This window comes from Sphaeramia orbicularis, chromosome 5 (genome assembly GCF_902148855.1).
Source record: "Sphaeramia orbicularis chromosome 5, fSphaOr1.1, whole genome shotgun sequence".
NCBI classification, from domain to species: Eukaryota; Metazoa; Chordata; class Actinopteri; order Kurtiformes; family Apogonidae; genus Sphaeramia; species Sphaeramia orbicularis.
The window spans coordinates 58,539,329-58,553,967 of record NC_043961.1 but is presented as its reverse complement, the minus strand read 5'-3'; the positions used below and the strand labels follow the sequence as shown (position 1 = coordinate 58,553,967).

Here is a 14,639-nt window from a genome sequence, read left to right as displayed (position 1 = left end):
CTGAAAGATATATCATTATCGTATCGATATCGAGATATGAACATTCAAGATATTAATATCGAAAAAGCAACAATATAAATGACATTGATTTCCCCCATGCTCGCCCTGCATGTACAGCTCTGGAAGTCACAATAAATTTAATTTATTTGTACTTTATGTTATTGTTGATGACTGGCAGTGAGTTCTTATAAATAAAACTGCACTTTCCACATTCTTTTGTATTATGATGTTAGTATTTTTCTGAAAAATGCTTGGTTTTCACCGAACCCGTAGTCATATCGTATCGTATCGATATCGAGATATCTGGCATGAATATCGAGATATGAAATTTTGTCCATATTGTTCAGCCCTAGTCTGCGCTCTCCGAGTATTTTTCTAGTTTTTGAAGACTTTTGATGATCTAATAATTTTTTCTGCGACTGTATACATAAGCTCTGCGATGAACTGGCCAGGGTGTACCCCGCCTTCGCCCATAGGTAGCTGGGGTAGGCTCCAGCACCCCTGTGACCCTCTGGAAGATAAAGTGGTTCAGAGGGTGACTGACTGAGTTACTTTGCATAACTAACTATGAAATAAAATACATGTAATATGTAGAAACAGGAGATGAGAGAGGATTGTAATAAGGAAGGTGTCTTAAACATTTACTCAGAACATGCAGACTCTACATACAAAGGTTCCGCCGGCCAACACTGGAATTGAACCCGGGACCTTCTTGCTGTGAGTCGACACACTACATGTGAATCATTTAAAGCTGAGGGTTTAAAATACTGTTCTTCTTCTGCAATACACAAACATATAAACGCAAGTGAACCCAAGAGTGAGTGAATTTCCATTATTTTCCTAAAGTTTGACATATCTTTCCCCAAATCCCCAATTAAGCTACAAGAGGACTGTAACACTACAGCGTACTCACCCACAAAATGTCAAGAAAACAATAACAGTTCCAATTTCCAACTTTACATATCAAATTTTCCCTCAGATGCACCAATTATAAAGGCACTGCATCCAGACAGCTCCACCAGCTCCAAAGCATAACATCAAAGTCTGTGAAATGACAGGTCCTACTTATCTCTTTTTTAATCCGTCGTCATAACGTTCAAATCTAATCGCTCCCCACTTTTCCTACCAACCCCAGCGTCTTTTTCAGCATCATCCTCCGCATACATTTGGGGCTTTCCACACAGTATCTACCAGTGGGGCTAAACTCCTACTGATAAACAACACGCAACCTCCAAGTCTGTTCTTAAACACCAGAGTATATCCATCATAACGTGGATGTGTGTTACAGGCAATTTACAATTAACAACAAACTAAATATTCTGTTATATCCTCCTGAAACACAGCAATGCAATTTTGTCATCTGTAGGGGACAAAAGTTTGACAGTTTTACTTAAAAAATGCTGTCCATTGGAAAGGACATTCCATTAAAAAATGAATTGATTAAAATAATGTAAAAAAAAAAAAAAAAGTATCTGAAAAAACATTATGCAGTTTCCAATCAAGACGATTGTTCAATGTAAAAAAAAAAAAAGCTAAAATCTTCACTTTAATGGGTCTTGGGAGGATATAAGGGCAGCAAATTTGAGTATTCTGTACAAGCCATAAAATTACAGAGGAATAAAAGTGGAATAGGAATATTTCTGTCAGTAATAAATTATCACCATGCAACAGCCACATGAAACAAATAAAAAATACACAAACACATGATGGATTTTTACTGTCTGAAAATGCCTTTTATAAGGATCTTATGTCTTGTTTTGTCTTTCATGTCCTTTTTGTCTCATTTTTGTTGATATATTTCCCAAGAGAATAGTATTAATTATGAAAATAAAAGCAAATATCATACAAATGTTGTATATTTGACGATACCAGTTAGTGATCTGACTCATTATGGGTTCCAACAACAATTTTAGGAAAGGCAGAACTAAATCTGAGCATCTTTATAAATGATTAAATGAAAAACACAATTTTTGAACATTTTTCTTTCCTAGGTTTCATAACTCTGTCTTTTGTTCATACAGACTTCTGTGTTCTAGGGCTGTCTTAAATGGTTCACCGACACAGTTTATGATCTAATCTGAACATATGTATGATTCATGTCTGAGGTCCATGTTAAATTCAGTATGCTGTTTTGGAATCAGTGTTAAACTACTAATGGTAACTCATGATGACACACGACGCTGACGTTCATCTAGGGAAATACACTTCTCAATCTACTGGTGTATGAGTGTGTGTGTGTGTGTATGTGTGTGTGTGAATGGGTGAATATGAGGCCTTGTAAAGCGCTTTGGGCACCATGAAAGTGAATAAAATGCGCTATATAATTTCAGTCTATTTATTATTCTCAATATTCAAAGTATCTTTGTACTCTGAATACTATATATTACAGAAGAAAACTATTAAGAACTAGTGAAAAAAGCCCTGATGAAGACCAGAGGTCGCAACGCGTTGGCTGTATTTTAAAAGATTGCCATGAAATATCCAATCCAATCCAACTTTATTTGCAAAGCACTTTAAAACAACTGCAGTGAACCAAAGTGCTGTACAGAAGAATAATTAAAACCAAAATAGAAAAATAAAATACAGAAATAGACTTGAAGACATAAAAAACTGTACAAAAAAGAAAAAAGTGCTATACAGAATAAATAAAACCCAAATAAAAGAATAAAATACAAGAATAGAATGAAGAAATACAGGCATTTTATTTTTATACAAATCCTACAGTGTGCCTTGGAATATTTTTTGAAATCTTGCATGCTTATGCGGATTTTTTTGACTCTAAATAGCCAGAAACACCACAAGTTTCCAAAGAGCACCTGTAATCACCAAGAAGAAGACCCAGCAGCACTTCCACTCTGTTGGATTAGTATTCAGAACGAGTCTTTTCAGTTCTTGTGACAGCAGACATGCAGTCCAGTTGCGTAGCTGCTGTATTTAACGGTGTTGCCATTTTTCATAACCAGTCAATCACAAAGCTTGTTGCCACCCCACCAGTGTTTCAGTGTCTATTGTAGCTGGCTCATTCAGCTGAATGTGGTTTGCTGATGATGTGTGTTTACAATAAACTGAGAAACCAGCAGCATCAGCAGCAGGGGGACACAAACAAACTGAGATGCCAGAGTCGGTTGGATATTGCCACAAGTCTATATTATTACCAATTTCTTGGGTGCAAACTATTGTAGTTGGCTGATTTGAGAATTAATTTTTAGAAACTGCTCACATTTACACTGAAAATCTGTCTTTCACAAATGGTAATAAAATAGACTGGATTATATCACCAAGAAGTTAGTCTTATAAACACAGCTGTGGATTTGTTGTCTTTTGTGTGGCTGTTGCCATACACGTTTACTGTAAAAAGCTAGAATTAGAATCTTTATTTTGTCAGTAGGAGTTTTTGTCACACACGTAAACATGCACCACACACCGAAATTTGTCTTCTGCCTTTAACCCCGTTATATCATGCATCACACACACTGCATGCTAGGAGCTGTGGGCTTGCCATGTCAGGCTCCCGAGGAGCAAATGGGGGAGGTTAAGTGCCTTGCTCAAGGGCACATCAGCCAACAACTCTCTGCCAGTCCAGGCAATCGAACTGGCGACCCTTTGGTCACAAGCTGACTCTCCAGCCGACTCTCCAGCCGACTCTCTAGCCATCTAGGCCACGGCTGCCCCCAAAAAAACCAAAATAAACACAAAAAAAAAACAAATGTGGCCTTTTTTGTAATTTATTTACTGAGCCCAGTGTATGTACCTCTGTACTTGGAACTCACATTCATTTACCGTAATTACAGGAGAATTCTACTAAATGAGCAACCTCTGTCAGCCCGTAACATCAGTTTATTTCCGGTAAAGTGCCGACAAGACAACGCTGATGAAAGGGCACAGGCCATTCCATTTACATAACTCACTCTTGTTCATCTGTGATTTACTAAGTGACATGACTCGGACATCCAGGGTTGGCCTGACTGAAAGCAGTTTTATGAAAGATAAGGAAGAGAAGTAGAAACTGCTGAGCCATGCATATTTACCAGTGTGGCACAAGGAGAGACATTCAATTGATTTCCTGTTGAAACAGTGAGAGAACAGGGGAATACTAAAGGATGTCTGGTTTAACAATGCAAAACTATAGGCAAGACTGCGAAAAAAAGGAACAAGAAAGAGGAAAAGTGTCTCAGGATAAAGACCGACAGTGAAGAACAACACTAGATTAAGGTTGTCTTACTAAAATCCTCCCCCAAGGATTTATAAAAAACACCTAGAGAAACATTTTAGATTATATTTATGCTGGATGACGGTGATGCAGAGATAATCAGTGGCAATTGTTACAAGTTTTTGCTTAATGGTTGTGTTTGTTAATGTAGACAAAGGTAGTGCAGGGACATTTTAACAATGACCCTATTTGGAAATTAGCATGCCAGATTAGAAGTAAGGATGTCACGATCTGATCTACAGATAAGTATCGGCTGCCGATCTGGTATTTTTTAGAAGATCAGATCGGATCGGATTTAGTCATGAGATCGGGCCGCTCCAGACCCTGTTCTGGGGTGGGGGGGTACACACACACATCCTGCTCCTGTCAGTGGGAGGCTTAGAGGAATTAGTAAAACATCTATAAGTTTCACTTTCACTTTAAGGTCCGGTTGTGACGCGTGAGTCGGACCCGAATTAATTGGCCCGACCCAACCCACCCAGCAAATAAACTGACATTCTTTTGACCCGCCCCAACCCGACCCATGAGTAGGGATGTAACGATATGAAAATTTCATATCACGGTTATTGTGACCAAAATTATCACGGTTATCATTATTATCATGGTATTGTTGAATTGTGCTCAAAATGTTCAAAAAGTACTGATACACACGCTGAAAAATTTAACCAAGTTGTATTTTGAAAATTTAAAAAAAAAAAATAACAGGCACAATGTACTTTCTGTTGGCAGAAACATTCAAATATTAACATGTAAATATTAAACATACAAATGTGCATTAAAGATGGCACCTTATAGCCATTGCTTGACTATTTTCCAGATCGAGTTTGAGTTGAAAGTGCGGTCATCAAACACGGTTATCATGACAATTAGAATTTAAATGGTAATACTAACTGTCGGGAATTTTACCGCGGTTTATCGTTATACCGGTAATCGTAACATCCCTACCCATGAGTAACCCGCTGATATGCGCATCACTAACGTACAGCACAGAACACACCAATATATAACACCTGGACGGACCTGTCCATAGACTGGCTACGGCAGTGGTAAACATACAGCCCGTGGGCCAAAACCGGCCCGCCAAAGGTTCTAATTTGTCCCACAGTATGAATTTGGAAAGTGCAAATATTATAATAAAGTTATTCAGAGTCAAAGGTGTCATACTTGTTTTAGGTCAGGTTCAACATTGAGGCCAAATGTGATCTCAAGTAAAATAATGGTATAATAACCTATAAATAATGACTCCCAATTTAAATCAAAATTTTACTGTAAAAAGTCTGTATCGGATCGGTATCAGATCGGTATCGGCAAAACTAATCCTAAAAAAAAATCAGATTGGAAGCAAAAAATCCAGATCAGGACATTAGTACTTCCAAGCAAAAGCACCAATTCCTATTTAATCAGGAATCGTGGAGCCGCCTCTACTGCATCAGTATGATATCACGCCAAAAGAGAAAATGAGTTATGAGCTGGATTTGAGTGAAGAGGTTCAACAGAATCTCATTCCTGTCAGCCAACATTTCCTGACAGTCGGTGGTTTTCTTTGGCACCAGCCGGAGCTTTTATCGTCTGGTAATTAAATTTCCTCCACGCTGGAGCCTATCAACACCGTGTGATATGCCCCACTGTGGCCTTGATTTTGTACAGTACGTGTGTGTGTGAACGCTGGTGTGAGTTTTATGAAAGTGAGAGTATAAAATCATTTCAGAAAAATTCAGAGCGTTCAAGTGAGTGTGTCAGGATCTGAGTTGTTTTTATGCCTGTCTGCAGGAACGTATAGGAAACAAAACCGGCTTTCTTTTAAACATCCAAAGTAGTGCATCACAGGGAAAACATGTTCTCCAGAGATTGAAACTTGTCCATTTTGGTGTTGGAACACAATTATTCAATAAACCACAGAGACAGACACCCTTCAGCAACATTAAAATATTGTTAAATGCAATTTTGTGGATGCTTAAACTCCAATTACACACTACAGGGCACCACCAGTGTATTCTCAATTTAAAGTATGGCCGACCTGAGGGGGCCGTTTCCTAAAACACAATTTAACAAAGCTGATTTACTATCGCCGCCATTTCATGCTGATCCCACAACTGTCAACAGACCTTCACAGTGTAATTTGGTTTGAAAGTTATTGAGAGGTAATGAGTTTGGATTCATCCTCCCAGCTATGTCACTGGAGGAATAGCCGTGTTAATTAAAACTCAATCAAATCCTGATGAAAAGCCTCAAGCGCTGGCTGTGTGACAGTCACGGATAATGTATGGGACTGAAAATCAGCAGTGTTTCTCAAATGCCTGTGTGTGTTTTCCTAAGGGTTATCGGAGTGACCACTGAATTGTCAGACATTAAGAAAACATATCGGCTAAAATTTGCTCAGAGGTCTTATTTCTGTCTTTGTGCATAAGAAATCAATATAAGTGAATCCTCAAAGGAACTATGTGTTGGTAAATGCAAGTTCTGCAAATTGAAAGGGTTTCATTTCTGTTCAACATGTTGATGCTCATATGAACTATGTTTTCAGCTCAAAAATGTCCAATTTCATCACAATTAATGCTATATTTTCATGTCACAAATGGCCAAGTTATATTTGAACTGAATTTACCTGAAAAACAAATATTCTGTTCTTTTAGATTCCCCAATTTTTCTTTCCAGATTCTCTCCTACATATCACGTTTTATTTTTACAGGTTCGGTCTGGAGTATGGTGCTGATCCATCCTGCTTATGTTCCACCAATACATACATGAAGAATGTCACACGTCAATTTTTAAATCAACAGTTTTCTAATAATAAGCATTTTTTATAAAGAAATAACAATTCTATATTGTTATTTACTTTTTAGTCTAATGATAAACTATACAATAAATAATTCTGATCCTAGTTTTTGCACAGGGATCATTAGTGTAAACGGTGACATGGCTGCAGAGCATCAGTATGATGGGATCCACAACAACCATGTCACATCCGTCCACTGACACATTTAGTGTTTTTGTGTCAGCTGTTATTGTTTTAGATCCACAATACTAACATTTATGAATAAGAGGAGAATTAGCAATAGTAAGTATATAAGTTTATTACTAATAAAGTACTGGTACTGACCAGAGCATCATGGGTAATGTCACGTCCGTCCACCAGCAAAAGTTTTCACATACACGTGCTATTCCAAATCCAATATTTCTGAAAATAGAGCTTCCACTGTCAAATAATATCAGTAGTCTGTGCACAAATGGATTAGCATTATTTCAACACAGTTCAATGCATTTCTTACAACTTTTTTTTTTTTTATACAAAAATGGCCACTCATTTGACCCCCTAAGGAAATTTTAAGCCAGTATATTTTCTTCATTTCTATTGCAGCCTCTAACAGCAAATCAGCCTATTTCACCGTTATGAGGTGTGTAAAAACAGGAATAAAGAATGACACGGTCCCTTTACGCACGGAAAATTCTGTGAAGTGGTTTGAAAATTAAAGAAAACCAGCCAAAGCTTGACAAAAACATGTGATGCAGGTGTATTATAAGCACAAAGCAAAGACAAAGAGTCAACATCCTACCCTTGTCTGTCTCCGTCCACAAGGATTCGGACCAGGATGCCAGTAACAGCGACGAGGATGGGGTAGTGGTCGACACTTTCCAGACCTGCAGCAAAAACACAATTACATACACACACAGTAAAAAATGCAGTGTCAATATTTCAGAGTCAAGCTCTTTTAACCTAGATAAAGTAATTATAGCTCTATGGAGAGTAAACCAGCGCTAACAAAAAGTCGGTGTAAAGTTCCGCACAGATGCAGCGTTAAATTCAACTCTACAGAGTGACAATTAGTGCTAGTCTGCTGCATTGCATTGTGGGTACTGGACATTTTACTCATTGTGTTATATTTTATGTGCAGGGCTTCAAGGGGGGTTTATGTTAATGTTTATTTAGGTTTCTGTGTCTGTTTTACAATGTTTATTGGCCTTTTTATGTTTATTTTTTTATTAATGTGACACTATTAGTCAAACCTGTAGGCAGAACAATACCTTACCTGATTGTCACTGTGAAGCTATAATTGTATTGCAGATGGGAGGACATAGCGCTTATAAAATAAGAGCAGTTCCTGGGGTGATTGCCTGAGTGATTGAAATCTTTATTTTAAACATGCAGACAGTGAAATCAAAACAAAACCAACCAACAAAATATCAGTAATGATACATAAAAGGTTGATAAGTAAACAAAAGAAAAAAAGAAAAGAAAAATAAATGATATTAAACATGCTCAAAAAGGACTAGGAAGAAGTAAAAACTTACATACTCCTACCCCCAATCTCTATTCCTTATGATCTCTGTGTAGCAATTATTATTTTATATGAATACCATTATAATAATAATTATAATAACAATAAAAACAATAATAATATTAATATAACAATTGAAACACATCCTTATTCTTATATACACTAATCACAAATTATCATACAAGTATCAGCACTCTCACATATTAATAAAAACTAAAAAACAAACATCCATGGAGCAATTGTTTCCCTTCAAAATAAAAGTGTAATAATCTTAAACTTAATCTCTTATTACAAATTAAAGAGCTACATCAATAAATTTCTGAAAATCATCTCATGACCCCCACCTTGAGAACCCCTGCAGTTCTACCTTGTTTCAATATTAACACATTATAGAGTCATTTTTCAACTAAATTGGGAGTAAAAATAACTCTATAAAGTGTAATTATATTACTCTAACAGTGTGGAAACACCACAGTGTTAAATATTTTTACACATTTCATTGTTAAATTTGACACTGAATTGGGTGGAATTAACTCTGAAAATTTGGCACTGGCTATAGAGTAAATTTAAATTCTAATTTTGAGTGGGGCCAAATGTAATCTGAAACAGAGTTAAATTCAACTCTCTAAGAGTTAAATTAACACTGTTTTCTACTGTGCTGACAGATTATTAATATTTACACAGAATCAGGAATCTGAAAAGTGCATGAAACTACTTAATTGTGACATAATGAGATGTAGTAAACTCCACCAGACCACGACAGTTTTTTTTTTTCCTATATTATATAAATGACTTATTACTATTTAACTGAAAAAAAAAGAGAAAGCACTTAAAAAATCTGTAGTAAAATCTGTCTTATTTCCAGAGATTCCAAAAAAAGAGGGTGATTATTTCCAATAATAACCAGAGGCAGTGATGACTCTAAATTTGGATCAAATGTTATCTGAAACACAGTTAAATTCAACTCTCTAAGACTTTAATTGACACTCTGTTTTTTACTGAGCAGACAGATAAATAATATTTACACCGAAAGGCATACAGAATCTGAAAAGTACATGAAACTGCTGAATTGTGACATAATGAGATGTAGCAAACTCCACCAGATTACCCACTACAGTTTTTTCCCTACATTATATAAATGGCTTAATATTTAACTGAAAAAAAAACACGATAAAGCACCTAAAATTGGTGAAATCCATCTTATTTCCAGATATTCCAAAAAAAGAGGGTGACTATTTTCAATAATAACCAGAGGCTAAATTTGGAGCCTTGCTGATCGATCAAAAGGAGAATAATTACCCTTCTCAGCAAGTAATCTGAACAATCAGTTTGTCCTGCCCATTGGGATGATCTGCATGTTTATTCAATTGTTCCAAACACCTTGCTGTGTGCATGTCTATTGACTGATCTCTGCAGGTAGTTTTTGAGTTTTTGCACAACAGCTTTTAGCGAGAAAAAGCCAGCGTTGTCATAAAAATAAAACTTCAAATGTGTGCGTGGATGCTTATTTGTGTGCTGGGTACCTGGCAGCCGCAAGTTGACAACACGATCAAACAGGTTCTTCTCTGCTGTCACTCTGTTTAACACCTGGTTTAACAGCTGCCAACAAGAATAGAAAGAGTGAATAAACTCATTATTCCATTTATTACTCAACAACAGTTTTCAGATCGTACAAATAATCATCAGCTTCGAGACGCTCAGCAAAGAGGAGATGAAACTGGGTGTGAAACTTCCCTGATAAACAAAGTTAAACTGTTTGGCTGACCTAAGTGAGAAGCAGAGATATACTGCATTCACAGAAGGGCTGAGTCAGTAACTCAAAATGCCAGAAATTCAGACCCAGAAAGTTCAAGAGTAATGCCAAACTTTAGATCAGTTAAAAAGACCTTTAAGCCATAAAAAGCCGGCCTGTATCCCAGATATGAAGCAAAGGAATGTCTGAAATATCAAGATTTATCAACTGACTTCAGTATATCTGCCAAAGCAACAGCATATTGAGACTTCCACAAGTTCTGTCACAATTGTTATGAAATGGGGGAAAAATGAGAGGCCACTGGAACTTTAGAAAGTGTTTAATTTGCTAAATAATCAGTTTTCAAATTCTGTTCTACAGCAATACTACACAGAGTTTCAGATATTCACTTAACCCTTTCATGCATGAATTATGAGAACCTTTTTTTTTTTTTTTCCTGAGTGTTTTTATTCTTCTTTAGGCATTAAAAAAACAATGCGATTAAATTTTTTTTAGGAGGCTATTTTTTATGGAGTTGCAAAAATGCCCACTCAGCTCAACACCATGTGTTTAATTTTTGAAGCAAAGAAACATGTATTTACTGATATACTATGTGAAAACTATGATATAAAAACATTTAATCTGATGCTGTCTCACATCTTAACATACTCTAATACTAGTCATGACTTGCTTCATGGAGATAATTTGCACAAAAAAAAAAAAAAATGTGTCGCTTATTACAGTCTAATAACAATAACAAGCAACTGATTTACACTCAAATATCTTAGATCAGGTTTATCAAGAACAGCTAAGTTACAGTAATATTATCAATGTCAGCGTATGGGATGATGCATAAGCGTCCAATGTGTTGGCTGATATGAAAGTAAAGCGACAAAATCCATGAATATACAAGAGAACAGCTGTAGAATAACTGTCCACTGGAGTGACCGCTATGCATGAAAGGGTTAAACAATACACATACCAGGTTTTATAAGGTCCGATGTTTCTGTAGGGCTGGCCGATAAAACGATATATATATCACGATATGACTTTTCCTCGAAAGAAATATGAGACGTGCTCGATACAATTTTGATAGAATTCATTTGTTAATGTTTTGACAGACATAAGAACAGCCAATCATAGATAAGTAGCGCCGCACTGGACCAATCACACTAGAGCTAGGGCAAGTTAGGTTAACGCGCACAGCACAGGTGTAAGAGCAGCCACAGCTAGTCTCTAGTGCAGGGGTCTCAAACTCATGTTCTTTCAGGGGCCACATTCAGCCCAATTTGATCTCAAGTGGGCCGGACCAGTAAAATAATAACATAATAATCTATAAATAATGACAACTCCAAATTTCCATCTTTGTTTTAGTGCAAAAAAACCCCCATTAAATTATGAAAATACTTATTTTTTTAAACTATCCAGACAAAAAAGATATGAATAACCTGAAAAAACTGAAATTTCTTAAGAAAAATAAGTGCAATTTTAACAATATTATGCCTTATTTTATCATTTCTGCATGTGCATTATGGATCGGATCTACAAAGACACTGAGTAACAGGCAGAAAATTGTTAAAATTATGCTTAATTTTCTTTAGACATTTCAGGTTGTTCATATTTGTTCAGGTTATTGACATTTTATTGTTACAGGAAGTTTGTAAATGTAAATATTTTCATAATTCAATGTTACTTGTTGCACTAAAACAAAATCAAAAATTTGAAGTTGTCATTATTTATAGGCATAATGTAATATTATTTTTTTCACATCAAACCAAGAAGAAAAAATGGAGTCATTATTTTTTGTAGGTTAATATGCTCTTATTTTACTGTAGACCATATTGATCTGTATGTGGAACCTGAACGAAAAGGAGTTCGACAGCCTTGACTGTGGAATTTTTGCACTTTGCACATTCGACCCACGGGCCGGATTGGAACCTTTAGCAGGCCGCATCTGGCCCCTGGGCCGCGTGTTTGAGACCCCTGCTCTAGTGCCTCTGGTCTGACTACCTCGTGTGCTTTTATCGTGTGTTTTTTCTTGTAAGGGCCGGCTATTTATTTTTCTGGCTATGTCATTTTATTATGGCTATGTCACTTCTATTCTTAACATTATTATTACCTCCGCCAAGGAGGTTATGTTTTTGCCAGGGTTTGTTTGTCTGTCTGTCTGTTTGTTTGTTTGTCTGTCCGTTAGTGTGCAACATAACTCAAAAAGTTATGGACAGATTTGGATGACATTTTCAGGGTTTGTTGGAAATGGGATAAGGAAGAAATGATTAAATTTTGGTGGTGATCGGGGGTGGGGGGGCCCACGGGGGGGGCCACTGATCGTTAGTGTGCAACATAACTCAAAAAGTTATGGACAGATTTGGATGAAATTTTCAGGGTTTGTTGGAAATGGGATAAGGAAGAAATGATTACATTTTGGTGGTGATAGGGGGTGGGGGGGCCCACGGGGGGGGACTATGATCAGCCTTGGCGGAGGTCTGCGCTCTCCGAGTGCTTCTAGTTATTCTTATTCTTTATACTTAACTCTTACATCTTTTTTTTTTCCTTTTCCATCCTTTTTTGTTCTTTTTTTTCTATGACAATATTGTGTCAGTTTAATTGTAACTTAATTTTAATGAAGACATTTTTTGTAATACCAGGTGATTTCATGTATAAAACGTGTTTGAACCACAAGAATGTCATTAATTTTATCCTTATTTGCACTATCGTACATATGTTTGTACATATCTGTCTGTCTGTCCAGATCCCATCAGCTGTTGTAGCATCATCTGATGGATCCTAACGTTGCGTAGTGAAATACAGATGGTTGCACTGTCTTCACACTTCGAGCAGCTGTTCTGCTAATGTCTCATGCTGATTCATTAAGTCACAGGTGTCAAACATGCGGCCCGGGGGCCAAATCTGGCCCGCCAAAGGTTCTGTCCCGGCCCACAGGATGAAAGTGCAAAAATGAACCTGAACAGTCCAGGTTGTCCAAATCATTTTGGCTCAGGTTCCACATACAGACCAATGTGATCTCCAGTAAAAATTACAACACAATAACCCATAAATAATGACAACTACAAATTTTCTTTGTGAAAATTATGTGGAAAAAATTTAAGTGAAAAAAATAACATTACACAGTGAAAATATTTACATTTACAAAACTATTCTTTCACAATAAAATGCAAATAAATACATGAGTAAAAACAAAGATGAACAACCTGAAATGTGCAATTTGAACAATATTCTGCCTGTTACTAAATGTTTTGTGCATTTATGGATCCACTGTGATCTGGAGTTGTGTTAATAATAAGATATGGAATATTGTAGAAATTGTTCAAATTTTAGTTCCAAACTCAAAAATTTTAACAATACTCTGCCTGTTACCAAATGTTTATGTAACACTGTGTGTAATGTGCATGTACAAATAATAAGTTGAGGCATAATATTGTTAAAAATGCACAAATTTTTCAAATGAAATTTCTGTTTTTTCAGGCTATTCACGTCTTTTTTGTAAAATACAAATATTTTCATATTTTAATTGGGGGGTTTTTTGTACTAAAACAAAAAGAAAAACTTGTATTTGTCATTATTTCTTGGTTATTAAGTCATTATTTTACTGGTCTGGCCCGCTTCAGATCAAATTGGGCTAAATATGGCCCCTGAACCAAAATGAGTTTGACACCCCTGCATTAACTCTTTCAGTGCCATGGGCCGATTAAATCGGCTTTACGAAAACAACCTGTAAAGTGCCACGGGCCGATCAGATCGGCTTTGGAGAACACGCCACATTTGTGTACAAACAAACCATCCACCCCCATTTCTTTCTCACATTTCGATGACGTTCTTTCTGTGTCCCCCTTTTGAGACCAAGCAGACGGGAATTTGAGGTCATGCGACCGAATAATATTTTTATATCTTTTTAATGTTTCTTATTCTCCGGTGTTTCATCAGAGGGAGCCCTCCATGCCGGGGGGCGGCTGTGGACTCCGGGGGCTGTGGCGCCTTCTCTCACTGGGGTCCGCTCCTTTCTGGTGGGTGGGGGTCCCAGTTGGCCCTCTCCCACTAGTTGGGATGCGGGGCTGGGTTGCTGGTGCCTGGTCGCCGGGGTCGGCGGCTGCATCCTGGTGCGGATGGCTCCCTGAGACAGCGCCTCCTAAACTGATGTTTTACTTTTACTTGTACATTTTTGTTCTGGTCTACCCGTGCTCAGTCAGTCTTCTTAAGTATGTGTGAGCTTGTGGGTTTGCATGTGCATGTGCATGTGTGTGTGTGTGTGTGCGGGTGAGTGGGTGGGTGTGTGTGTGCGTGTGTGTGTGTGCGCGGGTGAGTGGGTAGGTGTGGGTGGGGGGTGGTACTGATTTTTAAACTGATATGTAAAGCACTTTGTGCTACAGTTTTTAATGTATGAAAAGTGCTATATAAATAA

At 37.1% G+C, this 14,639-nt stretch overlaps 1 protein-coding gene across 3 annotated transcripts in view; it reads right to left on the bottom strand.

The window, feature by feature from the left end:
• The window catches only part of rnf123 (ring finger protein 123), a 276,643-nt gene that overhangs the window by 171,178 nt on the left and 90,826 nt on the right, over positions 1-14,639 (bottom strand). For all 3 annotated transcript variants that reach the window (XM_030134087.1, XM_030134086.1, XM_030134088.1), the window contains 2 exons: positions 10,011-10,086; positions 7,765-7,849 (listed from right to left, as the gene is read on the bottom strand). In XM_030134087.1, coding sequence (XP_029989947.1) covers positions 7,765-7,849; positions 10,011-10,086 — 161 coding nt within the window. The remainder of the gene's footprint in view (positions 1-7,764; positions 7,850-10,010; positions 10,087-14,639) is intronic.